Raw genomic sequence first — 26,360 nt, 5'->3', positions numbered from 1 at the left:
GAAAAGAAATCAATTAAGCATTTCACCTGAGGCTACCAGGTGTGAAGGCCCTAGGTACCAGCAGGACAAGGGCTTACAGGAGCAGAGGACACAGGAGTGGTGTCCTGGCAGGACCTACACTGTGACTTCTCAGTGTCGTCAAGTTTAAAGTTAAGGGACTGGAAGAGCTCAGTTTTCCGAAACTTAATTGACCACTGACATCCTTAAAATCCTAAGATGCTGATAGAATACCCGTAGATACTGATTACAACAGATGCACCTGAGTATCAGCAGATGACGGTGGATGGTTTCACAGACCAACTAATCTCTGCAAAAAACTCCATAGAAGTTAGATTCCAATGTGTAATACGTATGCACAAATATGTTATAATTTTCTATCAGAAATGGCTGTATTTTGCATTTTCAACTAAATGCTGTTTAATTGACAGACATTACTTTTTAGGGAAGTTTTAGGTTTACAGAAAATTGAGCAGCAAATACAGTTTTCCATGTACCCACCCTGCCCTCCCCTGCCAGTTTCCCCCATAACTATTTTGCATTTAGTGTGGTAATGCTTTTAAAAGAAAAAATACTATTAGCATTGATATTTTTCCCCACATGTGTGACACTAACGCTGCTTGGAAGACAGTTTGAGAAAAATCCGGGATTGATGCTCTTCAAGGTCCCTTTTGGCAGCTCTAAAAAGAATGAGAGCTTTTCCATTGCCAAGGGCTTTCCATTCCAGAATAGATATAGGGAAGGGAGAAAGCTAAAAAAAAAAACCCCCAAAACTAACCTTATGAAACAGCTTATTAAATGACCAATAACATGTCATTTGTCTCAAAGCGCTTTCTTTCCCTTTTCAGCCAAATAATAATCCTCCAAAACACAAGGAAGCCAAAGCACAAGGCAACCTGGCCCATAGTCCTGCAACTAATTTCGGAGAAAGAAGTGCAGACTTCCTGATTTACAGCCACCAGCTCCCTCCACCAGCTGCCGCAGCTCACCAGGGAGTGAGCACAGGTGGACTGAGCTTATTTACTGCTAGAAGATTGAAACCAGGCGTCCTGCCTCAAAGCTCACAGGGGTAGCCTTAGGACCAAAGGCAGGAAGTTCTGCTTAAGAGAACTGGGAGGCCACCCTGATAAACTCAATTCCCTCCACGAAGGAACTGATTGAAAATGAGATGTATTCAAGGACGGCTTGAATAAATTCAGGAAAATCTGTGGAAGGTGAAGGAAAATCCCCAACCTTCTGACACGCTGTCAGGGACAAGCCTGCCTTTTCAGAGCCTATGTCAAAGAGAAACTGCTGGAGACACTCAGACTAGCCCGGATCCAGCCTGGAGTACGTAAGTCTCTTTTTATTAAAGCAATTTAAAAGCATCAAGAAGGGGCCCTGGCTGGTGTGACTCAGTGGATTGAGCGCTGGCCTGTGAACCAGAGGGCTGCTGGTTTGATTCCCAGTCAGGGAACATGCCTGCATTGTGGGCCAGGTCCCCAGTAGGGGGTGCATGAGAGTCAACCATACATTGATGTTTCTCTCCCTCTCTTTCTCCCTCCCTTTCCCCTCTTTAAAAATAAATAAAAAAAAATTTTTTTAAATGTATCAAGAAAGGAATTGGAAAAATGCACCCAAAATTATAGCACTCCAACACTTGATTTTCTCTTTCAAAAAATATATTATATATATAGTTTATATCACAGTGCTTATACAATTTTTTTTCTTTGGGTAAGGGAATTTATGATTGATTGTGATATTCTATATAATTTGTTATCAACGATCAGAACAGCTACACAATATTGGATATAGTACTATATCCCTATTTTGGGATATATGTGATTTTCAGTTTTTAGATAGTCAAAATAATGTTTTAGACATCTCCTTTCCTTGTATGGGAATTTAAATATTTTATTTCATTGGCCAAATATTCAGAAGTAGGATTACTACTCCAAGCGAATAACCCAGTTTTTACCTTTTATATTGAAGTCATTTCAAATTGACAGAAGAGTTGCAAGAATAGTGCAAAGAGCTCCCATACGGCCTGGTGAATGACTCTTAACAAGAACAACCGTATTTAAGGGCGCTTCCCAGGCACTTGACCTAAAAAACCCCAAGAAATGAAGTTCCTTGGTGTTTGTGTAGAAATCAGGTCACCGGTGCAGCTGACCCACCTGGTAGTCTCCAGTCTAGATGAAGGCCTACCAAGTGCATGTCACAGTAACGCCATTCCAAATGCACTGTGTTCTTTACCCCAGCCTCTGAAAAACCAGATGGCTACCAAAATTAAACCTTCTGCGGTCGCACACAGAATGCCTGTCTTCTGCTCCCAGATTGCTTTGTCATACATAGCCTTTCCTCCGTCTCTCTTTGCTTGGGTTTCCACAGAGATCACATCATGTCTTACTCAGCTGATGGGGTCTCAGTGTGGTCCTTGTTCTCCTGACCCATCCCCATGCCCACTTGTGTGATGAGGTGCCCCGGCTGATGACTCACGCATTCTGCCCACCCTGTGGGGGAGAGGCCCCCCTCAGGAACAGTGGCAGGCTGGGAAAGCTCTGCAAGAATGCTTTCTTCCAGTGTCCCTGTGCCCACTTTGTGTCTGTGTTATCTGGGCCTAGGTTTTATTTCTCTTCCTTGAAAGCAAAGGGTTTTGATACAATTTTCCAGGATGTGATTTCACCAAGATTTATTTTCATTCCCCCCAGGCCCCCCCAGCAATCCCTTGACTAAAATCAAGGCTCCCATTGTGTTCCTGTTAACCTCCCTACACCTACCTCCTCCTTCTCAGGCTTCCCCAGAATCCCCAGAGTCCATGGAAGGAAAACAATTTCATACTTAGTAGGAACACAAAGGTTCCAGTGCGTAGAACCAGGGTATTATCTGGGGTGAGTCATTCGGGAGTATTTCAGCAGAGCTCAGGGGCACCTGGTAGTGACCTGCAAATGCCTCTCAATCTCCTGCTCTAGGTCCATCCCTCTTTTTCTCAAGACCCCAGGCCTTCCCCCACCCAACACAAACCTTGGGGGAGGGGGTGACAGACAACCCCTCTCCACTGGAGACTACTTTGAAGGTTAACTGGTCAAATTTGCATTTTAACTGGGGGTTTACAATCTAAGGGAATGAGTTGCTAAAGGTGAAATTGTAGGCAACCGGACAGGTAGGGAGGGGGGAGGATTCTTCTCATGTCTCCCCTTAACCATGTCCAGAAACACCCCTCCCCTCATCCCCACCACCACCAGGCTTTAGAGCCAATACCCAGACTGCAGTCTCTGTGATCTGAGGATTTAAATGTGATCATTCGGGAGCGAATCACCCTCTCCAGGAGTTCAACTTAAAATCTCATTACCACCATACCTTCACTCCTGCTGAACCAAAGTGCCAGAAAAATTCCCTGCCCTTTATCACGGCAGACCATGTCACAGGAAAATAGACACGTCTCCGTGAGACAGGGCCACCCTCTGCTGTGCCTTCCCTGACGTCCTATCTCCAATGCTCTGTAGCTAACTGGTCTTTTATGTCCTTTTTTCTAATAATGGCCATTGGCAGAATTACATCTCCATAAAAAAATGGAAAAACAAAGTTTGACTTTGGCTACAGCCGCCTTATTTTCCAAACTCAAAATCAGCTCTTGCTGTTTGGCAAATATAAGCATATTTAGAATTAGAACGTATGAAATCTGGCCTCCCTAGACCAGCGGGTCATCCCCATTTTTCTCTGCCATCCACCTGTGCCTTCTCCTGGCATTCTTTCTCCTACTTCTTTCTCACTTTCAAAGTGCCTTGTCTCAGCCAAACATCAACCAATAGTAACACACACCACTTACTGAGTCCTGTGAGGAGCCAGGGATCTTACCCACATTCTTTCTAATTTGCCTGTAACTTGCAGATGTGAAGGCTCAGCAGAGCTGAAACACTTGACTGAGGTCATCTCCCTCACTGCTGATTCAAGCCTAAGCGTTTCCCCTACACGGTGCTGTTTTCATCAGTCATCTGTAAGGTGTTAACAAGTCAAACAGGTTGTCTATTTCCAGGAGCATTTACATGTACGAGCAAACTAGCACACTGAAGAGCTCCCATCGGTTTAAGCGAGGGATAGTAGTGACAGAATTTCAGGATCAGCCCGCTCAGTCCCTCTATTCCACAGTGCCGCTCAGGGAATGCTGGAGCTGAAAAGACCTCAGTGAGCCCTGGTTCAATTTACAGAGAGGTGAAAATGATTTTCTCTGTGATTGCAGAGCTGGGGAGTGGCAGGGCGAGATTGCCTGATGAAGCAGAGTCCAGGCAGGGGCACTTTGCACTGCAGGTGCACAGGTGAGCCCTGCCTGCCCCTGAATGCCCCCACCCTTCCCCCAAATGCTCCAGCCCTGGCATTTCCTCCACCTGGAGGGCAGCTGGTCCATCTGTCCAGTCCTTCCAATTTCCGTCCAGAGGGACAGAGTTACTGCTGGAGATTCCAGAAGAATGCATCCGTCTCCTCGGCTTGTATTTGTTTAGGATTGTAAAGACCTCTTTTCCTGGTACAGGCTTACTGCCATCTGATCCTGAGGGTCCCTTGTACGTCACTGAGATTAGGATTCTAAAGACAGATGACTCTTAATGTCCCGAAATCTTGTGATTCGATGACATCAGGACTGGGAATAATCAGGTTGGCCCAAAGCCAAGATGGGCTGTGTAGCTTCCATAGAGAACTTCCTCCCCCTCTTTATAAAAACAGGCTCCCTCGAGGCTCTGTCCACTGGGCATCCTTTTGCTACAGAGAAGCCCGCCCACTCTGGGCCACTGACCCCACCCCCTGCTTTGAAATACAGAGGAGGCCAAGGCTGTGCGGAGAGATTGGCGCTGAAGCCCTGCAAGAGCTGAGCTGACGGGAAATCCTCTCCAGGAGAGAAGGAAGGCAAGGAGTGGCGGTAGGTTGAATTCTGTGCCTCTCTGTCTGGCTGGCTCCTCTTCTCTCTCTTAAAGGTCTTTCTGGCTAGTAAAGGAATGGCTAAATGAGGGACAGACTTTGTGCTCCAGGCAAAAAGGGGATCAGGTAGAGTCGCACCCAAACGGAGATTTCTTTTTGAATCTGCATTTAATAGGAATAGGCTGCAGTGTTTTGGACAGGTGAGTTGGGCAGGGAAAGAGAGAGAATAGAGGGGTTATTTCTTGGATAAGAAATCTCTGCTTGCAGTGTAGAGGGGAAAGTGAAAAAATTATACAGAAATGTTCTGAATAGACAATATGAACACTTCATGACTAACGGGCGAGAAATGTAAAATCAGCTACCAGCAGGACACTTGGGCAGGGGTGGTCTGACTAGGCAGCCTTCCTCAGTGAGCCCACAGAGAAACTGAGGCTGGGGATGAGCGGTGTTGGGGTGGGGGGGGTCACTTATTTCCAGAGCATGATTAGGTAGGAAGCACTGGGAAAGAGGAGGGGACTTTCAGAGAAAAGCCTCTGATCCCCGCCTTCCTCCCACCATCTCCACTGGACAGCTTTGTCTTCGACTTTTTGCCCGGTGTGCAAACATGAGGTCCTCTTTAAGGAGTTTTCAATTATAGAGAAAAAATAACATCAATGTCTGTTACTCCTAAAGCATTCTGCAGGAAGCATATCAAGTCTCTCTAGATTTTCACTGTTACTATCTTTATTTTCTTAAGCTCACAGGGAGGAAGGGAGGGAAAAGAGGAGGAAAGAAAACGGTGCTGAACTCCCAGGTAACTAGTGACGATCTCAAGTGCAAAGAAGTGTGGTAAGGATGATTAATTTGGTGACCAAGTTGGAATAATAACGGGTGGTCTCTTGCAGCTGCTTGATGACAGAAAAAACAATTACGTGTGTGTGTACATTTACAATCCCATAAAGAAGTTCTACAAATACAGCTGTTGAGTGGAGTTCCCTCACGAGGACTTCCTAGCAGTTTTTGCCTGTAAGCAGGAAGACCGATGCTGGGATCTGGACACTGACTTGTCCAGAATCAACATATGACGATCAGAGCAAGCCGCTCGCTGCGAGCTTCCTATTAGAGCAGGGTCAGACGTGGGCCACCAGCAGGGATGCAGTGAATACTGAAATAGAAAGAGCTCTCTCCTGTCCATCAATTTCTTCTCCCTAAAATGTTCTGAGACACCAGCCTCAAATCTCTAGATCTTGTCAAGGGTAAGTGATAGCTACCCTCTGTCCAGATGCTTCCGTCTCTGTCCAGACTCTCTAAGACCATTTCGTTGATCTTGTAAAGCCTTGTATCAGATTCTCCCAGTGTCTTCTAGTCTCAATTGCTTCATCACAGGCTGGGACAGTTCATGCAACCAGGGCGTAGCTGAAGAACAGCCATGCCGCTATTACTTGTTTGTGCTCATTCAGGCAGACCTCTAGGATGTCTGTTTCCTCAGGGCCTAACACACCGGTGAGCAGAGCTAATGTTCAGTGCATTTCGAACCATTGTAACAATGGTGGGTGGCACCTTTGCCACCAGTGGCAGCTTTGGTGGTGTGACTTGAAGTGACCATAACTGTAAGGCTTTTTGTCAATGAGTGGTGGGCACCACAGAGCAGTTGGAGGAACTTACTGTCCAGATGAGGCCTGTTACTAATCTGCCACAGCAGTTTTTCTGGTCATGGGATTGTATAGCAATTTAAGGGGCCCTTTGGCTAGGAACGTCATTTGGAAGGAGCAGTGCTAGCTTTCAGACCCCCGAAGCTTCCAGGGTGTGCGCAGATTATTTTCAACCAGATGGCTGTGGTGGCAATGATGGTGGACTTAGCTCCAGTCAGAATTCTAAATCTGTATACCGCTCTGAGATACCGAGTACATGGTTGGGAGGAAAAATCTGGGTATCGAGTTGAAATGTTTCACTTGATTATTTGGCAGTGTGCATCTGCAATCTCAGAATAAAATTTCTATTTTCTGTGATTTTCAGCTCCAACTGATAAGATGGCTAATTTGAATAATGAGTGAGCAAAAAATACTCTGTTTATTCCTTCTTTGGGCCATTTGCTTTGCATGGAGAAAAATTCTGTTCATAGCTTCAGGTTGTAAGTCTCAGCCTAGTCAACCAGCTCATGAAACCATGTTAAATCAAATCATTAAAAAAAACAAAGAAGTGAGGATGATCCAGACTCAAGAGAAAGTTAGAGCTTCAAAGAATCTTAGAGATCATCCACCCTGGTCCAACCCCAAGCCCTACCACATGGTCCCCTGACTTTGGCTTAGTCGTCTACTCAGGTATAAGAACAGCACATGTGCTTAGTGATATTTTATACATTGTATGTTCTACTCTCCTGCCTGAGAAATAGACTTCTCTAGGAGAGGGTAGCAAAACAGATAAACCTCCTGATCACCAGAAAATTAAGACCTACGACATAAGGCAGAATGAACCAGGTGCTGGACACACAGCAGGCATTTCATAAATATTTTTTGAAGGGATAGCTCAGGCAAGTTTTGGTACTGATCATGATTCCCCAGGAAATGCTAACTAGCTGTCCTTCCTATATAACGAATACAATTGGGTCTCCTAGCAGCTGACCAGCACCAGCCATGCCAATGGCCTTGGTCCAGAAAGTAACTCTTGGCTAACAGGCCCAGCTGCGGTGCACAGGATGGCTATGTGATGCTCCTGACCTGTACACCAGTGGCTTGGAGAGGTCTGTCTGGGGTCACTCAAGGTTAGGTTGAACCCAGATACTGGGAGACCTTTGCATTAAGAGCTTTTTCTGTTTATTATATAGTCACAAATATTCCATCAACATGCAACTAGGCATTAGGGAATACGAATTGAACTTTTTCCCCAAAAGCCCCAACATCCTTGGATCTCTTGGGCTTTCCAAACCACCCTTCTTTCTAGGGACACCATGGAAGGGAGGCCCTGGGGTGTGTGCATTATACTCCTTTGCCCAAAGAAAGGTGTTTGCACTGAAGAGTAGAAGGCTCTGGGTGTTACTTCCCTGGACCCCAAGCTATGGGCACATCTTGGGGATATGCTCTGTCAGGTACACCTTACACTATGGCCTGGCTCACTCCTACTTCTGTTCAATAAACAGCTTGTATAGCATGCATTCCAGAAGACCTACCTTGTCCAGCCCCACCCTCTGCCTCAACAAAAGTGAGCTAGATCCCCCTCCTCCACATCCCAGTAGGATCTCTTCTTCTTCATGCTCACCTTCTATCCTCACCCCTGCTCTGTATATCACAGTGCTGACCACAGTCTACTATGGTTGCCTAGTTATTTGTCTGTCCCCTTCCCAAACTATGAGCTTTTGAGGACAGGGCATGTGTGTTTTTATACCACAAGCCTGTGCCTAGTGCTTGGTTGGTGCTCAATCAATATTTGATGGTGAATACAAAGAGTGAGTAAGTCATCACCTATGAATTCAATAAAGGAGGAGATTAGACTCAGTTTGGTCGAGGTAGATGGGATAGGGACCTGACAGACGCTGGGAGGATGGCCCCCAAAAGGTTCGCAAGCCTCTTTGTTAGAGATCTTTGCCTGTTAGCCGCGTTCCTTGAAGGTAGTGGACAGGGTGTTGGTTAGGGAAGCTAACCAGTAACCTACTATGAATAATCTAAAAGAGTAAAGACTACCAGTCAACTTCTTGCTGGCTATTGACATTCTGTCATGTTCACAAGAAAAGAGAAACTTGTTTTATTTTTGCCTCCTGGTAGCAAGAGCCAGTGTCTGCCACCTGGGCTACAGAGAGAAAAGGAAGGCATTTTTGTACAGTTGTGTTTTTCTGGGAAGCTCCGGTTTCCATATTTTCTTCACATATTGTCTCTGGTTGTCAAACAGCCGTGTGTTCTGTATCTGAAGGGCCTTATCCGTAGCTGGAGCCTAATCTCCTGGCTGTCTTAGCCCCTGATTCCGGCTAGTCCCCAGTCCCTGGCAGCTCAGGCAAGTGTGGCGTAAATAGGCCTGGGAAAGACAAATAAAAGCAGATTAAAGACAGGATAAAAGACTCCACCCCATATTCAGGAAATAACGGCCCCTGCTAATTCTGATACAGATCACAGAGATGAAGGGCGTGAGCCTCTCCATTGTGAAGAATCTGGTTACAGGTAGTCACCAGATGTCCAAATGATCGAGGGAAAGGTATTTGGTATTAGCACCTGAACACGATGAGGACCCCATACAGCCTGGCGGCCCTTCTGCCTTGGCAGCTTCTAGTTTCTGTTCCAGAGGGGAAGCTATAAACTGCTCCCATTTCTGAAGGACGCCCGTGACAGTATGTATAGTTAACCCTACTGTGCACCAGCCACTGAGTAGCAGCTTCGCCTGCTTCTTCTCTATTGCCATAACAGCTCGGCAAGGTGGAAATGACCCGCCCTTCAGAAAAACCAGGCAACCACACACAGCCTCTAAGTGGTAAGCGGAGTGTGAAGTGAAGACTCCAGAGGCTGTGTTCCTCACATTGGGACATGCTGCTCCTTTCAAATATCAACTCTGAGCACATTGAAAACATTACAATCCAGCATCGGGACACAGTAAGGAGTAGTGGGAAGGGTCTCAGGCTTTGGATACTAGAACCGGGTATCCGGTATTTGAGTCTCGGTGCCGCCTCTAACAAGGCAGGTCACCTTAGGGCCAAGTCCCGTATACTCTTTTGAATTTCAATTCTTTCCTCCATAGAAACAAGACAGTATGGCCTTAAATGATTCAGTGCATGTAAAAGGGTTTTGTAAACTCTTTGTCTCGCCAGTAGTATTTACTCTAAGATGTGATGAGGGAGTAGCATTAATTCACTCATTTCTCAAAAATATACTCTAATGTTACTTTCATGTGAGTCCAGTAAAATATTGACAGATTTCTGTAATGATGCAGTGAAAAAGCTTCACATCATTTTGCTCGATTCAGTGTGTTGAAATGTGGAGGTTACCTGAAGAATTATTAAATTATTTGTATTTAATTACCATGCAGTGATGTTTGCTGTAGGACGTGAAGGAACCAACAGAACTCACCTCATTGCTTAACAAGAAGCTTTTTGATTAACACTAGATTGCAGAATTTACTTAGATGCAGACTTTGGGGTTAATATTTTATTGCACTGACTAATTGAGTTAGCTTTTGCCAGCTGAATCTTGTTTTTTCTTTACAAGGGCCTAAGTTTATTAGAAAAGAGTTTCTTTTTCTTTTCATCTGCGAAGAGGCAGAATGGACTTCTATATTCCTAGACCCACAACCAACACTCCCTTGATTCCCCCAAAGAACTAGGATTCCCTGGCAGAGGGTAGAATGTTGAGGAGGTAAGAATGCTAACTGCCCAGTACAGACTTTTCTGAGTGGCCAGCGAAATGTCATCTAACCTAGATACAGGTTGCATGTCTATAGTTTGAAAATGCTCTAGAGGGAATTCTGCCCTGAGTGATGGAGTGTGGAGATGGGCAGGGAGCAGGAGAGGACTCTATTCTCACTCACCTCGTTGGAATTGATCAAATGCACTAATAAACAGACTCTTCTTCCTCTTCTGTCCCCTAGGTATAAACAGTTCTGTTCAAGAAGAGAGAAAGTAAGTTTTGGCACATAGAAAATTACCTGTTTTAAAGGTTAAGAATTGCTTATATGATGACTGTTTTTGAAATTGACTTTTATTCTGAGATCATGGCCTCTATAAAAAGCAGGGCCTGTATAGGTGGGACCAGAGCTACCAGGCTAGCAGTTCCTGTCCCAGCCTCCGACTCTGGTTCAGACAAAAGTGAGCTTTCGTGCAAGCCCACCGCCTTCTTCGAGACCTAGATCCTCCTCCCATCTTGTCTCTTGTACGTACTCTAGGGGCATGCCTTTGCTGTTCCAAGGAGTTCTGACCATTCCTTTTCTAGTTGTTGGCATCCGTTCTGGGCCATGGTGGTTGGAGGGTGGAGGGAGGCTGTCGTTAGTTTTAAAGCCATGAGTCATTTTAGGGTATCTGGCAGTCTTGCAGACTGACTTTCTCATACTCAGATTTCCAGAGAGAAACACAGTAATAACCCAAGAATCTCCTTTACCAAAGATTCAGTTTGCAAACCTTGCACATGGTGTTAAATTTGATCATAATATCAATCTACTTTTGTCGTTCCCTTGCAATTTCCCTCCTCCTCTACCTTGCTCACATGTCTGCCTCTTTCTTAAAGGCAAACATGGAAACCAAAATCCTCTGGTTCTGTACCATCTGGGACAGTTGCATTGTTTTTACCTAGAATCATATTACTTGACTGATTGAGTGACTGCATTTGTGCAGTTCCTTTACTGCAAATCACTTTATAGCAGGTGGCTGAGTGTTTAAATAAAAGTACTCATACCCATTTATTAGTGTTTTACAGTTTACACAGCCATGTGTACAGTCATTACATCGTTCTCCTCACAATGGAAACCACAGAATGTTAGCCCTGGAGGAAAACCTGGGAGTTCAGCCCACGTGGTTTTGCAGCCCTGAGAACAGATTTTTATGTGTCAATACAGATGCTTTTGGAAGGGCAGTGTGTTAATTTTTATTCAGTCACTTTAACCCTATGTGGAGGGGTGTATCAGTTCCTTTTCTGAGAGCAGATTTCTCTGGGGCAAACGGAGAAGGTAGGAGGACAATGAAGGGAAAAGGTAAAGGAAAGGGAATGTAAAGGCACTGAGGACAGCACTTCATTTGCTGCCCCCCATCTCCTTCCTCTAGCTGCTCCGCTTCCACCTCAGTGACTTCACCCAGCCCACCAATCAGCATGCCCCCATTGTCACTCCTGCAGGAGTGAACACTGAGTGTCTGGTTCGCGCGATCACTGTTTTCTCAGCCAGAAGGGCACGCATCCTGGGCTCAAGGACAGTAACCCCCTTGTTACCAGACCACCGTCCCCATTTCTCCCTAGAGCAGTCACCATTCACACTTGTTTAGAAGGACCAGTGAACAGAGTCGCTCAGTTGCTGCAGCCAGCAGGGCCCAACAGGGATTCCAGGCAGCAAGGTCAGGGAGCTGTGGAAGCAGACGAAGTGAGTTTGCTGGGTGGAGCCGTGCAGGTTGTGGCCTGCACAAGAGTGCCTAACCCTTGCATCCTTGGAATCCAGGCCTTCATTTGCCAAGTCTTGTGCCTCATTTTTTCTGATTTGCATGGAGTTTTTGCCAACTTGCCAAGCCCTGTGTCTGCTGAACTCCATCCACCAGAGAGGGTGCCTCTTGCAGATCTGCAAAAATCAACTTTGTGTGCCAGGGTAAGTGTGCCCGGGCTGGAGCCTTGGGACCTTGGGGATGGCAGGCTTTATGGCCGTCTCATAGCTCCCATCACACAGCAATTCTTCCCGTGATTCAGAGTCCAGTCTCACAAGAGTGAGACTCCTCAAGGGTTTTCTTTTTCTCTTCCTTCTCTTCTTTTCCTTCCTTCCTTCCTTCCTTCCTTCCTCCCTTCCTTCCTTCCTTCCTTCTTCCTTCCTTCCTTCCCCTGCTTCCTTGCCTTTTTAGTTCTTTGATTCTGGGAAACCATCGAATATAGCAAAAGGAAAAGAACTCATATTTTTTTAAATTACAAGTCTTTTTATTAATAAAGTGAGCCTCAGAAGGACTTCTTATACTTCTTCCTCAAATCGCACCCCCCACCCTGGCCTCACCACCAGCTCCTGGCACTTCTCCCTTGGGTGGGAGCCTGTGCCCTCTATGTGAAAGTCTGTCCTGAGTCTGAGTCCACGTTTCTGGTATTTACTTTCTTCTTTGTCCAGGCACTGCCCTCACCTCTACACCCACCTCTGTAACAAAGGCAAAATGGGGACACATCCTCCCTTTTCTCTTTCTCCCATGTCTTCAGACTGCTCCTTGTCTGCTGGTGGGGTGACTAATTCCTTTGTCATCCTCTTACCCCTTCAGCCTATCCAGCTGCTCTCATCGCCTCTGTGCAGTGAGGATGGAGCTATCACATTGTTTTTCCATATGTGACGCATTTGTACTGGATCAGTTCAAAACCCAGCAAGGCCAGAGAGACAGACGAAGATAAGGACTGACAGAAGAGAGACAGTCTCTAACTCTCCCAGGAGCAGACATGTACTCCTTTCCCTGTTGTGCTGACTCTTTAGCTGCAGAAGGGTTTAACGTGATGCAGCAGTTGGAGTCTGTGCGCCCGGCCCTAAGTCAGGCCCCTGCTTAGCATTCGGTCCCCCTCCCTCCTTGTTTGTCCAGGGAGTGCAAATATGTAATACTTCACTTTGCAACTTCCAACATCTAGAACTGTGTTTCATTTAAGAGGACGGTGAGTTCTTGAGACAAAACAGTAACTCAGCAGGTATCCCGAGAAAAGATGATCCAATCCCCTGGACTTGGGTGAATGAAAATATTGAAAAGGGAGGTTGCTTTGGCATGCAGGTTACCTTCCTTGTTCGGCTGGTGGTTCATTTACTCACTCATTCGTTTCTTCATTTGGAATTTCTTCATGAAGTCCCGGAGTGCAGAGGGCTCCCTCTCTTCCAGGCTTCACATCTATAAATATGTGAAAATGATCAAAATCAGGAAGAAAGGGGGGGGAATGCATTTAAGATCTGTTTTTAAAAGTTGTAAGTAATGAGATAAAATAAAGGAAGGGAATTTAAGAGGACTTTTGGGAAATTCTGAGAAAGGGAAAGTTTAAAGACAGCTGCGAAAGAAAACCCAGAGCAATTCTCTGTGTTCAGAAGACTTTGTCGTGGGCTCCTATTTCGGATGGTCTACTTCTTTCTTCTGAAACTGACTGAACCAGTGAATAGTAGCTAGCTTCCTCCTCTGAGCAAAGGTCCCCTAAAAGCACACCCCACCCTGCTGGGGGGAGGGGGCCTTGGGCATGCCAAGTCTGAGCAGAAGCGCAGACCCCAGCTTCTTTCTGTTTCCTTCACAGTGGGCAAGGGGAGGTGCGGAGGAAGGGTGAGCTTGCTGGCCAGACTCCCTCTGAGCCTGCAGCCTTGGCTTCCTTGAGTTGGGTTCATCGTTGACCAGGCCCTGCTGCACTCTCCCTGTTTCCCAGCTCTGGTTTCCCTCCTCTGCCTGTCACCTGCACCCCAGAAGGAATCATTGGGGCTTAAACAGTCTCCTGTCACCCCTCCCACCCTTTATTTTTTATCTATGTCCTCAAGGGAGCCTAGGGCCATGTGAGGGAGGGGAACGGCACTTCCAACAGGGCAGTTCTTTGAAAATAAAGAAGAAAGCAGGAGCCAGGGATGGACCAGAATGAAAGTCCTAGAAGCCTCTAAAGGGACCAGACTCTTCTGATTCTTGGGATAAGGGGGAGGGATGGGACCAAAAGTTGTTGTGACTGCAGGGAAATGAGTCAAGGGAAGAAATGCCTTAATTTAATTCTTATGGACTTGAAGGAGAGGGGGGGCTGCCAGACCACAGAATAACAAACACCCCGACTGACCAGACCGACCAACTAACCTACTTTAAGCTGCTGAGGGCAAGATCACTGGGGAAAGGCACAGGAGAGCTGGGAATTGGGGGTCCAGGAATATCTGAGTTTAGTGACTAATCATACCAGACACCTCTGCTTCTTTCTGCACATCTGCACTTTATCATGCCTGTTTAGACAGAGACAGACATGCCGACGGAGCCGTGGGGAGAGGGGAGGACGGCCTGCAGGAGCGTTGTCGCCGCTGTTGGAAAAAGAGGCGTAGGGGTCGTGAGGCAATCTGGGCTGGGCCGGCTCTGTGATGTGCCAGCAATAAAATCCCTACGGTTTCCTCTAAAATGTCAGTGAGGGGACATTTCTGGGCTCTGTCTAGTCAACCCCAGGGCAGGAATTTCCTTCAAGGGAAACCAAGCCAACTCACCGTGGTCCCTGGGCTGCCAAGAAGTGCCACAGATGGCCTCACCCTTCAGCCCGTGGGAATCTCTGGACAAAATCATCTTCCAGCAACCTGTGGTCACCCATGGGTGAATGGATACACAGAATGTGCTCTACACAGACAAATGTCATTTAGTGTAAAAACGAAGGCTTGGCTGCCACGCTTGAAAGGTTTTCTTAGACTCCGTCAAGGAAGAAATGCTAATCAGCAACAAAATTAGGCAGTACAGAGCTTTATTGAGGTTTGTGCACCCAGGCAAAATTCTCTAGTCCAGCAGAGCAGGCCGAGGAAGTCGTGCTGAAGCAGGGAATATGGTGGGGTTTTATGCACCAAATTCTGATTGGCTCCCCTCTGGGGCTAGGGATTGGTCTCCTGGAATAAAGCCGCAGTCCATCATTGGTGGTTCCCTGGTTTGACGTCAGCTGTCTCTTCCGGGTTGTAGTTCGGCTGCCATTTTGTCCTGCCCCGCCCACCCTGACAACGCTGCCACGTGGATGAACCTTGAGAAGGTTCTGCTAAGTGAAATAAGCCAGACATAAGAGGACATATATTGCATGATTGCAGTTATATAAGATGCCCAGAGTAGTCAAAGTCATAGGAACAGAAAGTGGAATGCTGGCTGCCAGGGGAGCGGGCGCTATTGTTTAGTGGGCCCAGAGTTTCGGTGTGGGCAGTTTGGAAGCAGCAGTGACGGCTGCACGACAACGTGAATGTGCAGAACGCCACTGAACCGTTCACATAAAAGTGGTTAAGGTGCTAAATTCTATGTTCTGTGTACTTTAGCACAATAAAAAATACATGTACTATTATTTTCACACACACACACGCCCCATCTCCCAGACGCTTGCATTTCCTGCTGCAGGAACTGATCGTGCAGGGCCCGGCCATGGTAATGGTGCAGGTTCTTGAACTTTGTTGTACCTTTCATATCACACTATTAAGTTTTTTTCCCTATTCTTCCAGAGTTTAAGGGACACCGCAGAAATGGTGAATACAATGAAGACAAAGCTGTTGTGTGTACTGCTGCTTTGTGGAGCAGTCTTCTCGTTGCCCAGGCAGGTGAGTGTGCAGCTCATGTCTGTGTGCCTTGCCCCTCCAGGCTGTGGGCTTTCCAGATGCTCCTCAGGTAGGAGGCAGTGTACCCAGGACCCCTAAGGTGGGGATGGTGTCAGAGTGGAGAGACAAAGGGACAGAGGGCCAGTGGAGCTGCCAAACACACATACACAATCCCCTCTGTATGGGATGCTTGGGATTCAGGCTTCCGGGAGCAGACCTAGGCCCATATTGTGACTTGAGGGAACAGTTCTTAATTCCACTCTACTGCCCCTGAACACCTTCTTTGGCGCTATTTTTTAGAGAATGCATTAGAATCAATCCATAAAGTATTTGTAAAAGAATGCAAGCGCTGAGAGCCATTGAAGCAGGCAGGCTGTCCTCGTGCTGCTTACTCTCTACTTAGGACCGAAGCCTGCTCTCTGTACACATGCTCTCTGAAAATGCCCAGCAGCAGAGGGCATCATGGGAGGCCAAATGAGCAATACCTGAGCAGCAGGACTGTAGAGGGGAGGTGGGGATGGCTACATGGAGGAAACGCTGTGGGGACCACAGCTCCACCACTCAATATAGTAGCCACTAACCACTTATGGCTATTTAAGTTTAATATTAATTAAAATCAAATAAAATATAAGATTCAGTTCACTCACACGAGCCATATTTCAAGCACTCAGTTGCCACGTGGACTAGTAGCTACGTATTGGACAGCACAGCTATTAAATATGTCCATCATTCAGAAAGTTCTTTTGGACAGCACCGGTCTGAAAGTGGAGGAAGAATTAGACAAGAGGTCAGGAAATGAACTTTCCACATAGGGCCAGTTAACATGAGGGGACTCTGGGCAGGTGGCATCTGATTGGCAGCTTGACGGGTAGTCTTCTGGATTGGGGCTATCTTTCTTCTTAAGACACCCAGCATGTGCTGATCCTTTCTCCACCCCTGGTTTCTTTGCAGGAAACCTACAGGCAATTGGCAAGGGGATCCAGAGCATATGGTGGTAAGATGAAGCTGAGGTGGAGAAGGGTTGATGGAGGTAGGAGGCAGGTTAGGGCTCAGGGGCTCAGGGTGCTTTAGGCTCTGTCAGGGGATTTATCTTCTGCCCACCACCTTATAACTTAAGCTATGTGAAGGTGAAATTGTCCAGGGCAATTCTGCAAAGATGCCTGTGTTATCCCCAAGTCACTCACTCACCATGCACCCAGGTAGCTGGAGCGAGTGAGCCAGGATCTGAGAAGACAGGGACAGGTGTGCCCTCAAGGAGTCAGGCTATCAGGGAGTCACAAAGCTGGTGGAAACCTGCAAGCTCAGTGGCCCTAAGTCCTATTACACAGATGAGAAAATGCCCTGGAGATTCAGTGACTGGCCCAAGCCCACGCTGCTGCCAGGTGGTGCTGTCCTGGTCCTCCAGGATCTTATCTGGGCTGTGATCCCCATCCCCCAGAGTCCACTCAGCACCTTTGTTAACTAACATCTCAGTGCCTCCTGTGCCTCCTGTTCTTTCAGGAGTAAAATGGGGATAACTAGCCTGGGTCACCTCACAGAAGCGGTGTGGAAAGACTTCTATCCTTAAGACCAAATCTAGATCCAGTTCTAGAAACTTGAGGAACATTCCTGTTAGGATTCTAAGCATAAAAAATGCTAACAGCCAGACAGATTGTCTTGACTTTGATTTGAAGAACTCTAGGCCCAGGTTCAAGTCCAAAACTGCCAACCTGGGGCCCTCATCTCTTTTCCTTCATGAGGTAGTTCCTTTGACTCTGGAAGACTTTGCAACGCCCCTTCTAAAGTGGAAGTTTCCCAGGAGTGAGTCACATCGTAACTCCCAATGCCATCACTGTTGGAGAGCACAGTGTTTCTGATGAGGGGATCCTGGCCCCGATGGACCCTCAAAAGACCCAACAGCATAGCACTATTTACCATGAGCACGTGCTACTTTCTAATTAATTGAAAGGTAAAGATTTTTTAAGTTGGCATTTTGGTTTGCAGACAGAAAGAGGGAAAGGATATTAGTGGGAGTACTTCAGCTATTTTCATTATACTTTCATTATTTTTTCAAAAATACTAACAGAAGCAGCACATTTTCTGCACAGACCAAAATGCCAATTTTCTTTGTTTAGGGCCAGAAATGCATCTTGTCAGTGTGGTTTTACTCATGTGTTTCAAAAAGTCTGGCAGGTAATTACATATGTGTGTAGTTTTGATGATTTAAAATGAAAAAATGGAGTACTACTTAAAAAATGTACTTTAATAGATAAATTGTTTTGAAATGAGGGCCCATCACAGAAAAAACAACAAAAGGGGTCTTTGGAGGCAAAATATTAGGTATTTTGTCATCTTCCAGTAGACAGCAAGAAAGGAATAAAGGAGGGAGTATATAGAAAGTGCGATAGGCATTTGCTCAGCAAGACCGGAGGTGGGGCATCAGTGTTTGGTGAGTTGTGCCCTGAGACCAGCCACTTCACTGTAGTGGCCTGCAGAGACGAAATAACCCAGATGACATACCGGCGACAAGAGTCGTGGCTGCGCCCCGTGGTCAGAAGCAAGCGGGTGGAACACTGCCAGTGCGATAGAGGCCAGGCCCAGTGCCACACTGTGCCCATCGAAAGTACATATGGACTTCAGACCAAGGCTTCGAGCTGCAGGGTCCAGTCTCTTGGTCCCCATCATGTTCAGATCTTCAAACGGAGATTCTGGGCATGACCTGCCTTGGGCAAATGTAAAGGTGCTGAGCAAAAACGGAGCAAAGTTGTGTGACCTTAGGCAAATGCCTTCACTTGCCAAGCCTCAGTTTCCTTTTCTGTAAAATGGGGAGAACAATAGTACGTACTTCATAGTTTGCTGTGAGAATTAAATGAATTAATTTTGTAAACAGCTTAGAATAGCGCCTGACATGTAGAGAGCACTATTAATATTTTAACTCATATTATTCTTGGAGCTACTTTGAAAGTAATGAGGATGAGGGGTTTCCTTATTTCTATTTAACAGGTTGCAATGAACTGAGGTGCTTTAATGGGGGGACATGCCGGCAGGCTGTATATTTCTCAGACTTTGTCAGTGCCCTAAAGGATATACGGGGAAACAGTGTGAAGTAGGTGAGTGGTAGGAGGTGGATGTGAGGGAGGAACTGAAATCCCAATTGCCAAATCTACCCAGAAAGGAAATCTACTCTGGTGACAGGGGCATGGGTGGGGATTGGGGACAGGAAGGGTCATCCAAGGGTTGGTTAGAACACCAGAGTGCTGGGCCCAGTGGGTGCAAATCTGGAGTCGCTCTGCCACCGGTCAGCTGGGCGACCCTAGCCACCCACTTACTTCCTGTGTGCCAGCCGCTTCAGCAGCCAGCCTGCCTTATTGGTTTGGGGTGATGGCAGCAGCAGATGGGAGACCCCTCTGAGAAACTAAATGGAAGGGGGGATTCACATGTGAGATGTTGTGTTTTCTGCTTTCAATCAGATCCCCATGCCACCTGCTACAAGGACCAGGGTGTCACCTACAGGGGCACATGGAGCACATCGGAAAGTGGGGCTCAGTGTATCAACTGGAACAGCAATCTTCTGATCCGGAGGACCTACAATGGGCGGATGCCAGAGGCCGTCAAGCTGGGCCTTGGGAATCACAATTACTGTAGGTGAGAGGGCTGCCTTCCCTACTGAGTAGTTTTTCCTCTGGCGAGAAGCTTTATGTATATACAAACTGATTTATTTTAAGGAATGGGCTCATGCAATTTTGGAGCTGGCAAGTATGAAATCTGTAGGCTGGCCAGTGAGCTGAAAACTTAGACTGGAGTTGATAATGTAGTCTTGAGACAGAATTTTTCAGCTTTTGTTCTTAAGGCCTACAACTGAATGGATGAGGCCCACACACATCTTCTTTACTTAAAGTCAACTGATTGTAGGTGTTAACCACATCTACAAACTCCCTTCACAACAACACCTAGATTGGTATTTGATTAAAGAACTATGCATAATAGCCTAGCCAAGTAAACACACAAAACTAATCATCACAGTCCACCCTTTGTCAACTTGGCACACATACACAGCTCCTTAAGCCACACTTAATCTCCAGTGAAGACAATATCCAAGTCAGCCTTCCACCTAACATGATACAACTACCCTGTGCACAACCAAAAGTACACTAACCCTTTCCCCAGAAGCGTAGGAGACGGAAGGTCCACTTTTAATGACCCCTGGCTTTCCCTGGCTGATTTTTCAGAAACCCAGATGGAGCCTCAAAACCTTGGTGCTATGTCATCAAGGCAAGGAAGTTCACCTCAGAGTCCTGTAGCGTGCCTGTCTGCTCCAAGGGTAAGTGCAGCCTCCCCACCTTCCCCTGTGGTGTCACAGGGAGAGAAGTTAGGTCAAGCTGACGATCCTTCTACAACTGGGGGGACCAAGGAGTTGGATGCTAGTTAATCATTTGGGCTGCAGAGGGAAGAAAGTCCGGAGACTTAGATCCCCACCCAGGCTTTGCCTCTAGCTGTTTGTTTGACCTTCAACTGATCTCTTCAGGCCTCTGACCCTCAGTTTCCTCAACTACAGAGGGGCAGGTGGGGCTGCATCTGTGGTTTCCAGCCCTTTTGAGAATGAATGGGGAATCTCCCTTTTTTTATTGTTGGGACTATTTCTTTCTTTCTCTCTCTCAACTTATAATGTGAGAAAATTTCTCTGATTAAAAAATACTATCTTACGAAAGGTACTATGAATTCAGCAATGCTTTCACAAATAATTGTGTTACTTATTACAGTAGTATGAAAAACATGCTTTAAATTCTAACTATACACATATAAAATAACATGCATTCAGTCTGCAAGTAATACTGATATGCCTGTGAATTTGAGGACTCTACAGCAATGCTAACGCATCCTCCCCATCTCCCAGGATCTGATCTAAATTAGGACTCATTGGTTTATATGATCTTAAAGATCCCCTCTAATATACTATTTATTGTACTGGTACATTTTGTCTGTTTCACATGGGGAGAAAAGAAGGACAAATATGTGAAAAGAGACAGCACTCTCTCTTTCTTCCAAGCCCAACAAATCCTTCAGAGCACGGGCAGGCAAAACCTAAGAAGTAAGGGTCTGCACACATGTTCCTGCATTGAAGAACCTTGGTTCGTTGTCCCCGATAAACAAGGAAACCCATAACTACTTTCAGAGCAGCTCCAGGAATAATCATCACTAGCTGAACATGGCAACTTTCCCTGCCGAACCTGAATATACCCTCAGAATCTCTTTCAACAAAGTAACCTAGGAAGCCATAGCCAGTTGAGGGAGTTGACATACCAAAAGAAAGCTATTTGCCGTCCCTAGGTGAAAGGGCTTGCAGAAGAAAAAGGGGAGATGGGATGGTGTCACACCCTCTCACTGGGAGGCTGCTGGCCTTCAGCTCCCCAGGCCAGCAGCTCCATTGCAGGTCCTGTTGCAAACTCCAGCTTGCCTTCTTTGGCATTTTATTAGCCTTGTTTCAGTGTGAGATTTCTTCTGTTCCAGAAAAAAATGGGGACTGCTACTTTGAAAAAGGGTTAATGTACCGTGGTACCCACAGCCTCACCAGTAAGGACTGGCCCTTGGCCACCTCCCTTTGCCCAGCCTCACCGCCCTATTCCTCTTGACCATTTCCTCTGCCATGCCATTTCCTGGGCCTTCACAGCTGTCTGGTTCCGACTGTGTAGCTGCCAGATATTCAGGAAGGTCAGGTCTTGTTGGGGAGGCACTTCCATGACTGAAGCAAGGGTCAGGTGGCAACACTCTTGGGCACTTTCTCTTCCCATGCCCGGGAAATGATCTGAGAAGAGATCATTATTACACAGTTCCTGTGAACACACAGATTAGCCAGAATGTTCCTTAAGAAACATAGAGTCTAACTGGGCAGATAAGACACAAACTATCAGTTAACCCACCCCCAAGGTCTGTGTAGTGAGCAGATGGAAAAGAAATAGGGTAGACATTCTCCAGGAGAAAATTGGAATGCTTCATTATTTCTGAAACTGGGAAGTAGAGGCAGAGAAAACTAGAGGTCATGAAGTATAGCAGAAAGATGCCTAGTTTTGGATTTTGACAGATCTGGGTTCTAATGCTGATTCTGTTGTGACCCTGGGCAAAAATGTCTCGGCCTCTCTGAAGTTCAGGGTTGTAAGGGTTAAAGATAGCGTATGTACAGTGATTGGCCTGTACTATGTACTCAACAAATGAAAGGTGTGTTTTTTGTCACTATGAAGACTGTTACACCACTCTGTGCCAACCTGTAGAGATGCAGTAAACCTGTAGAAACTTGGGGTTCCAAAAGAAGAAATCAACATGGGTGCCCAAGGACTCCACCTCAAGGCCACATATCTGATCTCCCTTCTCTGCCCTTTCCTCACCCAGCCACCTGTGGCCTGAGAAAGTACAAGCAGCCACAGCTTCACAGTACAGGAGGACTCTTCACAGACATCACCTCTCATCCATGGCAGGCTGCCATCTTTGCCCAGAACAGAAGGTCATCAGGAGAAAGGTTCTTGTGTGGGGGAATATTGATCAGTTCCTGCTGGGTCCTGACTGCTGCCCACTGCTTCCAGGAGAGGTAGGGACTTAGAAAACCCAGTAGGTCTTCCTCCTCAGTAAGGCCTTGAAAGCAGGCTGGTTTGAGGACACCTCACAGCAAAAACATCCTAATGTTTCTCCATTAGGTATCCTCCCCAGCATCTTAGGGTGGTTTTGGGCAGAACATACCGGGTGAAACCTGGAAAGGAAGAGCAGACATTTGAAGTCGAAAAATGCATCGTCCATGAGGAATTTGATGACGACACTTACAACAATGACATTGGTGAGATGTCATCATTCTCCCTACTCCAGTTCCAACTCCGATCGCTCAGCACACACCCGCCTGTGCACTTGCACCCCTCTTGCCAAACCCTCGCCCTCTCCTTCAGCTTCCTCCCCTAAAATCAGAAGCAACTCTTCACACAGGGCTTTTTCTCTGTCTTGCTCTCCCTCCCAGCACTGCTGCAGCTGAAATCGGGCTCGCCACAGTGTGCCCAAGAGAGTGACAGTGTCCGCGCCATCTGTCTCCCGGAAGCCAACCTGCAGCTGCCCGACTGGACAGAATGTGAGCTGTCTGGCTACGGCAAGCATAAGTCGTGTAAGTGGAAGGAAGTCACGGCCCATCCTGTCTGTCTGCAGGATGGCAGGGGACAGAGTTGTTGGCCAGACAGAGGAAAAGTGGCATGAGAGTGGTCCCAGCCCTGGGTCAGGCACTGACGCTGTGTCATTGTGGGCAATTTCCTTGCTTTGTGAGAACCCATCGTTGCCTTGCCTACCTCCCGGGCTCACTGGGCTGGTGCAGGAAGGTCTGAATAGCACCAGTGCTTTGAAGAGTTTGAGATTTCAAGAAGGTTCTGATCAGAGTGAAGACGGTGATTCAGGGTGGGATACTTGGGCTTCAGTCCTGTAGACCTGAGTTCAAATCTCTTTGCTCTGCTCCTTGCTAGCAGTGTGACCCTGGCTGGGATTTTTATTTTACACTGCTCCAAGCCTCAGTTTCCCCATTGGTGAGATGGGGACAGAACTAGCTACCTCCTTAGGTTATGAGGATTAGATGAGATATTAGGTTAAACCAGGTTCTCACCTGAGGGTGATTTTGTGCCCCAGGAGACATTTGGCAAAGTCTGGTGGCATTTTGGATGGTTACAACTCGGGATGGAGGTGTATCCTGGCATTTAGTGAGGAGAAGCCAGGGGTGCTGCCTAACCTCTAACATGCACAGGACAGCCCCTTACAAAAATTATCTGGTAAAAAAAAGCTGGTCTAAAATGTAACTAGTGCAGCTATGAAGAAACCCTGATTCAGCTCTATAAAACTGTTGTCTTTATAGGGCAAAATAATAAAATATTGGCAATTTCATAGGATTCAACTAATATGTGTGAAAGCTTGATACGTGTTAGCTATTAGAAAATGTGGCCTTCTCCTTCCCAAAGGTTGACAACTTTCCCTAAAAACGTAACACGCTTTCTCTCCTCTCTTTCAGCTTCTCCTTTCTATTCTGAGCAGCTGAAGGAAGGGCATGTCAGGCTGTACCCCTCCAGCCGCTGCGCACCCAAGTTTCTGTTTAACAAAACCGTCACAAACAACATGCTGTGTGCTGGAGACACGCGGAGCGGAGAGATCTATCCAAATGTGCACGATGCCTGCCAGGTAAACAGGTCTCTCCAAGCGTGAATATGTCCCGTGGCCAACAGGTTCTTAACCAAGGGGAAAACCTCTAGCCGGAATGGAGTGATGCCATCGCGCTGAGGCACTGGGGATTTTACATGCAGGCCTCAGAGACTGAAGCAACTGGAGAATGATCAAAGGCACCCAAACTTAAGAAATCTGAACTGCAGGAAATTTCCCCAGTGTCTGCACAGGAAACCCCACCTGGTACAGGATTTCCTGTAAGCCCAAGCAATTAATTGACTATTGAAGTGGTGGATAAGGCAACACAAATTAAGAATCTTGACTTCTGCAGGTGCTGGAGGATTGCAGTCTGCTTAGTAGCAGGGGAAGGAGGGATGGCAACTTACTGGGAAGTAGGATAGGGATGATTTGTGAGAAATGAGGTTTAAAAACTTACACTCAGCCCTAATAACCTGAGAAAGCAAGTCATCTCAGGTTCTCAGTATTAGCATCCTTACTGGAGTTAGTATTGCACTTCTATTTCATGATAACAAGACATTGCTCCGTGGGACACAGACCAACGGTGAGAGTTGGGCTTGAATGTAACCAAGGATGCCTTATTGACGCGAATGTTCATTCCTGCAGTGTGCAGGCTGTTCCCCGAGGGGCAGGGGTCGGGGGGCACAAAAAGAGGGAAGGCCAGCCAGGCTCTTGCACTGACGACTTTGTGGACTTGGTTCTTATAAAGTAATCATAGCAACCCCTAGCCCTTGGTTCCTCGACAGCCTGTGGTCTCTTTTTGAAGAATTTCTTCAGAAACCTCCATTGTCTACAGTCACATAAAGGTTGAATGCAAAGTAAAACCATGATTATTTGCAAGCTTCAAGTTAAAGACAAAAATCAATTTGATTCAGCAAGACAGTAACAGCTAACAAGTACCAAGAGTTTACTAAAATGTCTTGCATTCATTAATCTCAGAGCTTTTCTCCCAGTTCCCATAACAACCTCATCAAGTAGGTGGTAGTATTATCTCTCTTTCACAGATAAGGATACCTAAGCAGGTTAGCCCCAGGTCCCCCAGCTTGTAAGTGGTGGAGTTACAACTAGGGCTGAGGCCTGAAATGCCTGCGTAATTACCTCAGTTCCACTTTACAATGTAGAGACAGCCTAAATCTGTGAGAGGATCAAGATCCCTGAGATAAAAATTTCCCTCTGTGAACCAAGTACTATGAACGGCACAATAGTAACACTACGAATATTAACCCTGATTTCTACCCAGAGAGTCTGCAATTTTTTACAAACACCTCACCTGTTCTCTCTTTTGCAGGGTGACTCAGGAGGCCCCTTGGTGTGTATGAATGACAACCACATGACTTTGCTTGGCATCATCAGTTGGGGTGTTGGCTGTGGGGAGAAAGACGTTCCAGGTGTATACACCAAGGTTACTAATTACCTAGGCTGGATTAGAGACAACATGCGCCCATAACCAAGAACACGCAACTCCCTGGCAGCCCCTGCCTTCCTCCACCCCAGAAGAAACACAAGGCAGAATGCTTCCTGACACCAGTTTCTCCACAAGCCTGCACACAGTACTAGTGGGGGGAGAACGTATAGGAGAGGGGAAAGGGTGTACTTCCACAGGTACTTCCCACTTCATAAGTTTTCAGGGGATAAGGTCTGATTTAGAATCCATTTCTGTCAGACAAGAAGACAGATAAATGCCAACCCCTCCCAGAACACCACCATCTAGGGCAGACAAGAGGTAGAATAAAAGCCCAACCTCCTAATCTGTCAACGTGAGCAGCTTTGGAAATGGGACCACCAAGATGAAAGTATCTTTCTAGTAAAAAATAGCTAGATCCTTCAGTAAAGAAGTATCACATTAGAAATAAAATGTCCATGTATAGTCACAAGGACACCCAACAGCGACCTGGGCCTCCTAACAAGGAATGGGCTGTCTGGCCAGATTGCGTTCCTCAGGCCATCCTTTAAGTATTTGACTACCCCCTTTCTACAGCTTTTGGAAGGAATTCCTTTTGTGTACAGTATAAATCTTTTTCCTTTATAAACTTTATAGTAGAAGAACTGTATCATTCTGATAACTGCTAAACTAGGCTTTAGCATTTTGATATCAATCCATTGTAGTTGCCACAACTCTGTATTATACTACACTGGAAAAATAAATTCAGGCATATTTTTCACTTATTTTCTCGGAGTGGAATAGTTGTTTCATGTACAGTATCCCACAGCTGATTTATTCGTGTTCACATTTTAACATCATTTGCAATATTTCCTTTCAACAAACACAGAACACGTGCTGCATACAAGGCAAGGTGCTAGGTTCTTGGGGCAGTAAAAAGGGGACAATAAGGTATTCAGAGAAATAACGAGGTAGAACAGAGATGGACCACAAAACAGCAGAGAGAAACTTTTACTGAAATTCAGTTGCAGGAAGGATTAGG

The 26,360-nt window shown here is 46.3% G+C and overlaps 1 protein-coding gene across 1 annotated transcript; it reads left to right on the top strand.

Moving 5' to 3' along the window:
• Positions 1–4,711: 4,711 nt before the first annotated feature.
• On the top strand, positions 4,712–26,103 carry PLAT (plasminogen activator, tissue type). Its single transcript, XM_024578803.4, is given in 13 exon segments — positions 4,712–4,888; positions 15,676–15,771; positions 16,720–16,762; positions 18,233–18,370; positions 18,751–18,810; positions 18,813–18,857; positions 19,218–19,392; positions 19,977–20,068; positions 22,132–22,327; positions 22,434–22,570; positions 22,745–22,885; positions 23,771–23,937; positions 25,226–26,103. Coding segments are annotated over 12 exon segments (1,428 nt in total). The 5' UTR covers positions 4,712–4,888; positions 15,676–15,696; the 3' UTR covers positions 25,385–26,103.
• Positions 26,104–26,360: the final 257 nt, after the last annotated feature.

Source organism: Desmodus rotundus, chromosome 13, assembly GCF_022682495.2.
Source record: "Desmodus rotundus isolate HL8 chromosome 13, HLdesRot8A.1, whole genome shotgun sequence".
Lineage (NCBI taxonomy): Eukaryota > Metazoa > Chordata > Mammalia > Chiroptera > Phyllostomidae > Desmodus > Desmodus rotundus.
Note: the sequence above shows the minus strand (reverse complement) of the source record. Positions and strands in the feature narration are given on the sequence as shown.